Genomic DNA, 11,485 nt, shown 5'->3' on the forward strand with positions numbered 1-11,485 from the left:
TGGTACTGTCCAGCCCAACCAATAGTGTCAGCAGAGCACAGGGTTTGGGATGGGTTACAATAGAGTGGACACCAAAAGGTGCTAGAACTGCACAAGGACAGGTTCTGAAGGTGTCCTATTTCGTCACTGGTGTGACTTGGACTCACTTGTTTGAATAGTCCAAACCCCACCATAAAATGTATACAAGTAATATACACTCGGCAACTCACACCTAAACAATGTAGATGGATAAGTGGCATTACTGTAAGTGAAAAATATGTATTTTAGATTTTTGGGGAACTGCCCCTTTAAGAAGGAAGTCACATGTTACTTTCGACGGAAACGGAAATATCTTTCCCAGATGAACGAAAGACACATTTCGTTCAAACATTGCTACTAGCCTTGGCAAACGTTCTTCTAACAAGAACACGACGGAAATATTTTCCAGAAATGGCTCTGGAGTCTAGGATTACGCAAGAAGAGATTAAAAAGGAACCAGAAAAGCCTATTGACCGTGAAAAGGTAGCTAGGAGCTATTTATGTCAATACAGAGCGCAAATGCACGGTCAGTGTGTTTGAAACTCTGTTAGCGAGTTAGCCTAGCTTTCTGGATACTGTTAGATTCAAGAAGGTGCGCACCTCTTCAGTAGCACGAGAAAATGGATGTTCGCTATTTCGAGCTTGTAGTGATTGGCTCAGGTATTCCTTGGTCTTGCACATTGCAAACTAACCTAGCCAAACCAAACTAACAAATCCGATTAGCTATCACGTCTCACACGAATGCCAATATAGTATGGCTAGGTTAGCTTGCTAGCTACATAGCATAGTCAGACGACTAACGTAGTTAGGTAGGCATGATGGAGCTTGCGTTGATTGCACCCGTTTATCTTACCCCAAATATGTTGTTCATACAGACGTGCCCATTACTGTTGCGGGTATTTACTACAAACAGCGGAAGACACCACCGACCGGACGAATTTGCACGAGGAAACGTCCCCTCCAGTGAACTGCAAATATACACATGGTGAGAGAAATGATGTAGCTTAAGTTTGTCTGTTACAACTTAGCAGGCGCGTTGTGTCTTTTTAACCCCGGCATTGTGTTGTGTGTAGGATGGATGCAACGCTGAAAGAGCTGACCAGCCTCGTGAAGGAGGTGTATCCAGAAGCGCGGAAGAAAGGGACGCACTTTGGATTTGCGATCGTTTATCCAGAGCCTAAAAGACAGAGCTACAGGTAATCTAACACTCACATGCAGCTACAGATGGCCCACTCTCACGAAGTTGTTTACTTTCCAAAGTTTCAGAAGAAGGCAAACACAGGGCAGCAAGGATAGTCCAACCAGTCATCTGATACTCTGATGCAGTGGTGTAGTGTGTACACAGGTAAACATGTAACCATCTCAAAGGAAAGGGATTTACTCTATATCCACCTCCTGAGAAGCGTACTTGCTGTATTCTCACTTGATTCACATTCCATGTGAAAAAATTGACCAAAGAGAAAGATGAACTTCACATAGTTCTAGCATGAGTAGTGTCATGAGCACACTCCTGGTTCTAAATCTGACTTGGGTTTTGATCTTTCATTTTATGCATTGGGGTTGTTTAGACACAGTATGCCCCCCTTACTAAGGCACAGCACTACATCAATGCTCAGATGGGTATTTAGAAGGATTAGGTGATCTCCAGCAGATGTGGCTTCTTCCCCCAGAGTGAAGGATATCGGCAGGGTTAGGGTTGGCCCTCTCCAGCAGACCCCTCAGGGTTAGGGTTAGGGTTGGCCCTCTCCAGCAGACCCCTCACCAGGCTTCTTCCCCCAGGGTGAAGGACATTGGCAGTACCGTGTCTGGCCGGAAGGGGGCAGATGACTCCATGACTCTCCAGTCCCAGCGCTTCCAGATAGGAGATTACCTGGACATCACCATCACCCCTCCTAACAGAGCCCCTCCCCTCAACACACGCATGAGGCCTTTCTAGATTCTCCCCCTCTCTCTCTCCCCCTGTATCTTTCCCCCTCTTTACCCCTCCACCTCTCTCTTCCCCTTTTTCTCTTTACCTTTCTTGCATACATTTTACACAGTATCTTATACATCTATATTAAACATCTAACTTGCAGACTGACCACATGCTTATGCAGTTTTTTTTCTTCAATTTTTAAAGATGTCATCAAATCTTTTCTTGTCCCTTGTCGAAAATGCTTGTAAAATAAAGTTGCCTTTTACAATAAATGGGTCTTTAGTTTGTGCAAGATGGATTTGAAGCCATGGGGTTTTAGATCCTTGTCAATCTGATCACTCTGGCTTTATTTGTACTCATGAGAAAACAATGTGGCAGAAGGTAAGGTAAGATTTTTTTAACATTTCACAATGTTGTAACTATGTTTACAGAAGCCGGCTGAATCTCTTCTCTGGTCAGGGGAAGCCACTCACGTTCTGCCACCTGGAAGTATCTTGGTGCCTATGAAACGCCCAATTGTCAGATGCACAGACCAACACAGGATCAGACTGGGCACTGATATTGTTGGGACAAGACAATGCAAAGCAACCTGGCATAACATGACATAAGTACTCACAACAAGTTAACAACTATGACAAGTTAACATAGACCTCAAAAATATACAATGCAGTATACTAAACCTATAACCCATGTGATTACCATGAATTTCAACCAGTTCAAGTTCAAGTCTTATTTGTCAGGTACACAGAACAACACAAGGTCAGACTGGGCACTGAAATTCTTAAGACAACGTAAGCACCTGGCATAACATAAGTACACAGAACATAATTTACATCTATGCTGAGCTTAAGTGAAACTTCCTAAATATACAGGTAGCAATAAATAATCGACTATACTAACCCTTATACTAAAACTTTCTAAATTACAGATAACAATAAATTATACACTATACTAACCCTAAATGCACGTTAAAACTATTTCAACCCTATAACCTATTCTAACCTAAGTGGAGTACAGTACAATAGTGCAAAATTGCAGATCAGTGACTATGTCAATGATCATACAGGAGCCTGGTGGTGGTACAGTGAGGTACAGTAGTGTAATGTTACTGATAGTGCAACCAGTAGCTGAAAGTGACAGTGCATAAGTGACTAGTGTGTAGTATATCAATGTCCATATCAGTGTCCATTCAGAAGCCTGATGGCCCTTGGGTAGAAACTGTAGTCCAGTCTGCGGGTGCGCGACTGGATGCTGCGGTAACGCCTGCCAGAAGGCAACGGGGTAAAGAGACTGAAGGATGAGTGGGAACAGTCTTTTAGAATCCTGCCGGCTTTCCTTAGGCAACGTGTGTGGTAGATGTCCTGTAGGGCTGGGAGCTGCCTGCCGATGATGAACTCAGCAGAACGGACCATACTTCGTAGGGCCTTGCGGTCCCCTAACCCCATTGTTCCAATCAGTTAATTTGATAGCCAGATGGGCAGTGGCGGCTGGTCAATAGAGGGCGCCGGAATTGACTGAATATTTCACAGCCCCACCTAGAATTATTTTCACTAGCCGCCACTAGATGGGGCTGTGAAATATTCAGTCAATTCCGGTAACCCTCCTAATGCAATTGAACACAAACTGCATGATCCAAGTCCTCTATGAAATAGTAATTAAGTAATTAATGCACACAGCTTTAGGCAAATGTCCACTTTTGTGGACTATAAATATAATTACACTCAGTTCAGAAATATTGAAAACCACGGACATCTGGGCACTTGAGCCACTCTCCCTGGTATTATTAGGAAACACAACACAACTATTACTGTAAAACTAAATATTAAGGATTTATAAATGAATTTAACACAATCAATTATCTTTTATAGAACGTGCTTGTTCTTATCCACTTCTTCTTTGTTTCTCCTCACCTCAATCCGGTGATCTTCGTCCAGTTGCATAGCGATCGTCTCTGCCTAGCATGGCTAGCTTGATTGTATTCTCCATGTGTGCCTTTGTGCACTTGTTTTGTTTTCTCAGATAAATGTTTAATGTTCTTAACTCCTGTCACAGTCCATGCTGTGTCTGTTCCGAATGTTATAAAAAGCAAGCATGGGAAGCAAAATAAGGCATTGGCATGACTGCATCCAGCTATCCAGGCCTTTCTGTTGTAGCTTACCAATCGTGGGAGAAACCTCTGTGTATGATTTACCTCTACCCTTTTCGTGTAATTTTGATGTCAGGTTGGGCCAAACTCTTTTATTGTTATTTTCTCCACTTAAGTTCTCCTCTCAAAAAGATTTTGGAGAGGATATGTGACATCATTTGAGAAATGAGAACGTCTGAAGTCCGGTCCGGAGTCATTCATTTTCAATAACGTTAAGTAGGCCCACAGTCGCAAAATCACTTCTATACTAACTCTGCTTGGGGTGCTAATTCCAGCGCCCTTTAGGCATAATTTTTGAGGACGCTGATTGGCTAAATATGTGTTTCTTGTTAGCAATGGTCAGCAATTCACCTATCGCCTGCAGGTTGGTAGGTGTTTTGATGGGCGCTTTTCCTAGCGCCCCAGATGTCGAGCATGAAGTAAATTTATCCCAAAACAGAATTTTTGTATATATATACACCACACTTTATTGTGTATTTTTTAACACAGTCATGCTTAAAATGAGTAATTATTGTTTAGAAAATATATTACATGAAAAACAAACATCTAAAACACTTTTCACCAGGGATGGCGGCGCCCTCTATTGACCATCCGCCCCTGCAGATGGAGTTGTCTGGTTAACACACTGTAACACCTGAGCAGAATCTCTCTCCCCACAGGAGCGACCAGATCCTCTCTCTAGTAGAGACCAAACCCTCTCTCCCCAAAGTAGCGGCAGAGAACTGACAGATCTTGACTTGGCTTCTAGTACAGCAGTCTGCTTGTGTGTGTGTTAATGCGTGTGTGTGTGTGTTAATGCGTGTGTGCGTGTGTTAATGCATGTGTGTGTTAATGCATGTGCATGCGTGTGTGAGTGTGGATGAGAGAGATAGCAAGGTATGACACACCCGGATACGGATTGCTGACATTTAATGACATTTCTGGCAGAAGGTGTGTTTGAGGGATTCCTAATAAGAAGCATAAAAGCCTTTTTCTCTCGACCTGTCTCTGTTGTCCTGCCCACTTTGTCTATTCTCTCCATTTCTCTTCTCCCTCTGCTCCCCCTCTCAGATACAATGATGGATAATATTTATTCATCATTGTCTTTGGATAAATGAAAACATGTTCTATCATAGTAGCTCAAAATTGATCATAAATTATTACTCTGCTTTGCTCTTTTAAATTTTTTTTGTTCTTCCTCCTCCTTGTACCCCTATTTTTACAGTATTGTACCCTGCATCTCACAAACTTGTCCTTTGTCTCTGTGATAGATAGATAGATTTAGACTCTAACTAGTCAGAATCTATTGAGCAGTCAGTACTGTTACTGTAACAAATGGAAAGCACAATGTTCAGGGCCATACAATTTGTTCACTGTACAGTATACAACCTACAATGCACTGTACTACAGTACACAATACTAAAAGGGACACAAATCAAAGGAGTAAACATGTGATCAATGTCGACTTCACAAGCAATATTTTCCCACCCTCAACAACCTGTTTGCTCTCTGAACTGGCTTATATTGGTTGTGTCACATAATTTGAAACAAGTTAAATCAATTTTGAGTTGTGTTTAATTAATGCCATGTTTTCTCCATTTGTATTTGATTGTTGCCACTTGTGTTTACCTTGTTTAGAGTTTTGCTGAAAAGTCTAAGTGAGATCTGCAAATTGTGTTTTACCATGTGAAATGGTTTACCCTTGTGCTGCCTTCGGATTACATGACCCAAAGGTTCAACAACAAACCATTGATGTGTTGCGACAATTTTACCCAATAAAAAAGCAAATGAAAAGCATTTTCTTTTAACCTTTGTGATGTCGGGGGTCTGAGACAGCCCAACAGTTAAAAGAAAATCGCAATACGACGGTGGGTCACAATGACTGATGGGTCAGAATGACCCGAAGAGAACACAAGGGTTAAGGTATTGACAACAGACTGCACAATGAGCTAAATGAGTTCAGGCAACTGAGAACTTTGTCTAGCCAATGGGTTTTAGTGTTTTAGTTTTTGAGAAAAACTAACATCTTTCCATGCTGACTTCAACAGCACCTGGACTTATTCAGCTCTTTCCTCCCATGGTCTTCAACTCTTTCCACCCATGGTCTTTTGAGCGTCATTATCGAGCACCTTGTTCAGGACTCAACAGCAGACGTCATTGTACATTTGCATTTCCCAGAGAGTTAATCATGTAGATTACAGGTTGGATATTAATGCACTATTCTGGAAAGTGTGGTCACTGTAAGCTGATAAGGGTCCATGGACAGTACAGGGGAGAGGACTTGGGTTTAGAAGAGGAGGGGAGGGGAAAGGAGCAAAGAACATGCAGAGAAACATGAGTGCACTTGTGCACACATGAACACACACACATCTATAGTGCCCTGTAGGCCTTGCTGTCAGTCAGAACTCCAGAGGGAGAAACTGTAAATGTCACCATGTCTCTCCTCCAAACAACCCAAATCAAATTAACCCTTGTGTTCTCTTCGGGTCATTCTGACCCATCAGTCATTGTGACCCACCTTTGTATTCCGACAACTTTACCGCATACAAAAACAAAGTGAAGCATTTTCTTTTAACCGTTGGGCTGTGTCAGACCCCCCACATTGCGAAGGTTAAAATAAAATAATTTGTATTTGTTTTTGTATTGGGTAAAATTGGGTAAACACAACGATGGTTCGTTATGAACCTTTGGGTCACCTTTGGGCCAAAGAAACACTGACATCTTCTCTGAAGAAATAAATAAAATACCAAAATAAATAAATTGAAATAAATGCCAATATAAATAAATAAGTAAATTATATTTTGTATTCTGTATATTTATTTTTTGATGTATAAATACATTGTTTTAATACATTTATTTTTAATTATGACAAGTTTGGTCCTCCATAATTAAAACCCTGATATTTGGATCAAAAAACATCCCAAATCCAGCAGGTTTCAGAGTTTTTCGTAATAATCGCACAGACAGTTAATTTATGGACAGAACTGAAGTTTTGAAGAAGCAAACCACATGATGGAGATTAATGACAGCTAACATGGACTCATTGAAAAGGAGAAAGAAATACCGTCTGACGAGTGCCCCTGGCCGCACCTGGAGTTGTTCACGCCGTAAGGTGACAGCGTGCTAATGCGATGCAAACTTTGTTTGCCATCTGCGATGATTTTGGCTTACAAGAATTTAACCTCTTATCTCAAAAAACACTTTACCATTCATCAATAAATTTAAAATGTTGTTTTGTTTGAAGTAACTACTCTTTAGATGTTCGATTGTATTAAAAGGATATAAGAACATTTATTAAATATCATCATCTAAAAAGTAACTAGTAGTCTGAGTAGCTTGAGTAATTTGCACTTTTAAGTACTTTTTGAACACCTGTACTTTTACTTGTAATTGAGTATTATCTATTTACCCATTTTCAGTACTCTTTCCACCACTGCCCACACCATACACACACGTACACACCTCATACACACCACACACACACCCCACACCACTCTCACACACATACACACCACATACACCCACCCTACATACACACACACACATCATACACACACCCATACCACACAGCTTCCAGCGCTCTGTTCGGCCTGACAGGCTGATTGGATCTTGAGGCCGGTTGCTATAGCAACCATAATGGGACTTCAAACAGGCACAAACATGGCCGCCCGGCTCTGAGTGGCAACAATTACCCTGAAGAGCCCAGCCTGTGATGTCTGTAGAGCGGGTGTGCATGCACGTGTGTGTGTGTATGAGGTGGGTGAATGAGGTATGTGTGTGTGTATGAGGTGTGTGTGTGAATTGTGTGTGTACGTGTGAGTGTGCGTGCATGTGTGTTTGTGTGTGTACGTGTGTGTGTGCATCAAGCAACCTTTCCATGCAACCTCGCCAACTAGATATTGGTGCTAGCTTGCGAGTTTGTGTTGTCTGTGAGCATGAGGGTGTGTGCATGAGTATATGTCTGTGTGTATAAGATTTTACTGTGATTTGTTTATTGTCTTATGAATGATGAGCACAGTAAATTGAATAGTCTGCCCTTTCTGATAAAAAATGTGTGCTTTTTATTAAATCTCATAATATAAAGAAAAGGATGATTGAGGGCAATATAAAGAAGTTCACTCTCTTTATATAAATACTTTATTCAATGTTTTATCTGTGGATACAATGGATAGACAAACTGTCCAGTCTGCATGTAAAGTGTTAGCGGTACACCAACCGTCAGTAGCTTTTTAAAATGTTTTTATTGAATTGATACACATAGTCTAACAGTACCACATGCATGTTTCATGCAACAGGTGGTTCGTGATAAACTAAGATAGAAGTGTAGGACAGACAGAGGGTTCCCTTTGCAACCGAATGATAGTAAGAAGTGATTCATCTGACAAAACAGCTCAAAGGAAATAGTCTTTAAATAGTTGTTGAATATAGCATGAAATGTGTTTGTGCATTTAACGAGGAGTTTGAGAGAGAGGAAGTGAAAGAGAATCAGAAAGACAGAGTGAGAAAATGTGAACGCAAGAGAGTGTATACATCAAAACACAAAGGGAAGTGCAGTCCTTTAAGAAAATTACATGCTGGCTGCTCCTGCCCACACATCTTGTCATATAAACTAGATGACAGGTTACCGGGGAGACATTCTGAATCTCCATCAACATGCTAATTGATGGAGCTGAAGCTCTTCCCAGATGGCAGCAATATGAAACCAGGACGGCGAGTGCTCGCACAGAACCCAACAAGTCATTTGGACCTTTGACAAACACTGCAGACTTTGAAAGACACAACCTCAGATTACAAACAGTATTGCCATCACAAACAGGGTTTTCTTCTCTTCTTAGAACACAACACAGTGGACAGGTAACAGGACCTTCTGCTGTTCCTCCAACATGGTCAGCATCACGGTCCTTAAGGTGATGTGTAATGGTGGCGCACAGAGAGAGTGGAGTCTTCCACCCCTCCATCTCCCAGACCGAGGGAAGTGGAGAGAACCTGCATTTCCACAGGGAACCACACATTTCACCAAGACCAGTTAACACATAAATAACAGATTTAAATAACCAACCAGTTATCAAAACCCCATGACATTTCAAAGACTTACAAACATGTTAAGTTCCGAGCTACAGCCAGAACATACCTTCCCCTCCTGTCACAGGTATCCTAACTGGTAAGGGTGTGGCCACAGGTGCAGCTAGCTAAAAAAAAAGGTCTTGAGATCAGTATTTACGCTAAGGACCAATAACACCACCTACAGTGCAGTGTCTGGCTTTACATCCCTCACTACTGAATGAGACTCAAGTGTATATTTCCCAGAAGCACTAGAGAGTTCGTAGTCACAGTGGGAGAGCAAACATCTGTGGGTTAATAAGAACAAACTAAAACCAGGAGCAGACCAGAACCAAAACCAGAACCAACCGAGGACTAGGACCAGGACAAGAAAGAGCATAGACCAGAACCAGGACCAGATGTAGGTCATGGTTCACTGGAGGCTTGAAGGCTAGCTGGTGGTTGCTTAAGATACTTTATCCCAACATGTTTCTGAAGCTCTGACCAGAACTTCTGTTTGCCTAGAGGAACATTTTGTTGATATCTGTCCAGGTTGTAGCAGAAATAGTGGACATATATCCTCATCATAACCATAACCCTCATCATCCTATATTTTGGTTGTATTTTCCTCTTACAGATTTATTGAGATTAGCCATATGTATTTGAACTGCAGCAGCTCTATTTGATCATTATATATTTCAACAGTCATTTCTCATCCCACCAGTGAGGTTCATTGAACCAGTTCTGTTACAAAAGAAGCACATTTACAATGTACTTCCTGTCATTATGAGATGCTACCCTGTCTCCATCTAGTTCTGCCTCTACTCAGCCCTCCACCACCTTGTTTCAACACCAGGCTGGGTCTCTCAAGGTGGAGACGCAACATCACAAAGCAGAAGATCCACTTCATGGGGCCAGTGTTAACTCGTCACCTATAGCAACAGGACCTGAATGTTCATTTAAGCTAGCCATATCTTTCACTCCTCAAAACAAAATATGCAAATGATCCCAACACCAAGTTACCACACAATGTGTTATGTGTGATGTAAAAACTGTCTAATCTAGTGATATTAAACATGATGACATCAACTATGTGGATTTAAATCCACTTTAAGGCCAAATTGATCAGATTCTGCCATAAGATGGCCCCATGTCTTTGCCATAAGCAGTTTACTTCTGCACAGTACGCAAAAACTCACCAACAGATGTGTTTCATCTCTACACTACACTAGCGACACGAGCGACACTAACCCCAGTGTCCTGATCCAGCTCTGGAGTCTTCACACCTCCATCTTGTTTCACTGTGATACTAAACTCACAACCAAGGTTCACAGCCAATAACCAGTTCAGGCAATACTATTTAATGTCAAAACAATAACTATTTTTTAAATCACTAAACAACACTGTTACAGTGTACTGTACCGGTATCTCTGTGCTACTAATATTTAACTGATCTCGCTACTGATAACTTAAGTCTGGTTTATGCAGTTTTAGAAATCAAGTATCTCCTTTGGAAACATTCGCTATCGAGTTGAGTGAGAAAACAGTACCGAGATAACATGACAAGGACAGGTTGGAGAGAAAGAATAGTTCATAGAAAAAAGAGAAAAACATAGCTAATGATAATCTTGCTTATGTGTCTGTACAACCATATATCCAGACTGCTGGTGCATTGTGGGTCTAGAGTTATAAACAAACTAGCAAACAAACATATGGATGTAACCCTAACCTCCAACCCTAACCCAGACCTCCAACCCTAACCATAACCTCCAACCCTAACCCTGACCTTCAATCCAGCATCCAGGAACCAGGGCTGTTTGGGACAAAGCTTTAAACAGGGGTCATCATGGACACCCTCTGCTGCTACAGTGCAGAGACAGAGAGGATTCTGGGTAACCATCAGCAAGCAAAGCTACCTGACAGACACATGGAGAACACATGGAGAACAAGGGGAAACACAGGGAGAACAAGAGGATAATCTTACAGATAAATAACCATAAATAGTTGTAGTTTCAGTCACTCTGCATTGTAAATAACCATAAATAGCTGTAGTTTCAGTCACCCTGCGTTGTCAATAACCATAAATAGTTGTAGTTTCAGTCACTCTGCATTGTGTAGGTAGGGCATTGCGCTGTCCCAACTTCAGTATGTTTGAGCAACTTGGCTTCGCCACTGTTTTATCCTCCTCCTCCTCCTCCTCCACCTGCTCCTTCCTCCTCTCCTCCAGGTTGTCATGCCCCTTCTCCTGCTCATGCTCCAACTGCTCCTTCCTCTTCTCCCCGTTGACCTTTCCTTTCTCCCCTTCTCCGCTCCCCCCAACCTCACTTTCCCTCCTCCCCACCTCTCCTCCTACTCCCCTTCCTTCCTCTCCTTCTCCCCACCACCTC

The 11,485-nt window shown here is 41.9% G+C and overlaps 1 protein-coding gene across 1 annotated transcript; it reads left to right on the forward strand.

Annotated features, from left to right (window-relative positions):
* Window positions 1-327: 327 nt before the first annotated feature.
* On the forward strand, window positions 328-2,205 carry LOC146260565 (histone deacetylase complex subunit SAP18-like). Its single transcript, XM_084667993.1, has 4 exons — window positions 328-501; window positions 894-1,003; window positions 1,092-1,214; window positions 1,798-2,205. Exons 1-4 carry the CDS (start codon window positions 430-432, stop codon window positions 1,952-1,954), a joined length of 462 nt encoding a protein of 153 aa, XP_084524119.1. The 5' UTR covers window positions 328-429; the 3' UTR covers window positions 1,955-2,205.
* Window positions 2,206-11,485: the final 9,280 nt, after the last annotated feature.

This window comes from Hypomesus nipponensis, chromosome 12 (genome assembly GCF_054491055.1).
Source record: "Hypomesus nipponensis isolate SF chromosome 12, ASM5449105v1, whole genome shotgun sequence".
Classification (NCBI taxonomy): domain Eukaryota; kingdom Metazoa; phylum Chordata; class Actinopteri; order Osmeriformes; family Osmeridae; genus Hypomesus; species Hypomesus nipponensis.

Coding starts and splice junctions, on each gene's coding strand:
- LOC146260565 (XM_084667993.1), top strand. CDS start 430: ATGGCTCTGGAGTCTAGGATTACGCAAGAAGAGATTAAAAAGGAACCA. Junction 502..893: donor AGCCTATTGACCGTGAAAAG/GTAGCTAGGAGC, acceptor TTGTTCATACAG/ACGTGCCCATTACTGTTGCG. Junction 1,004..1,091: donor GAACTGCAAATATACACATG/GTGAGAGAAATG, acceptor TGTTGTGTGTAG/GATGGATGCAACGCTGAAAG.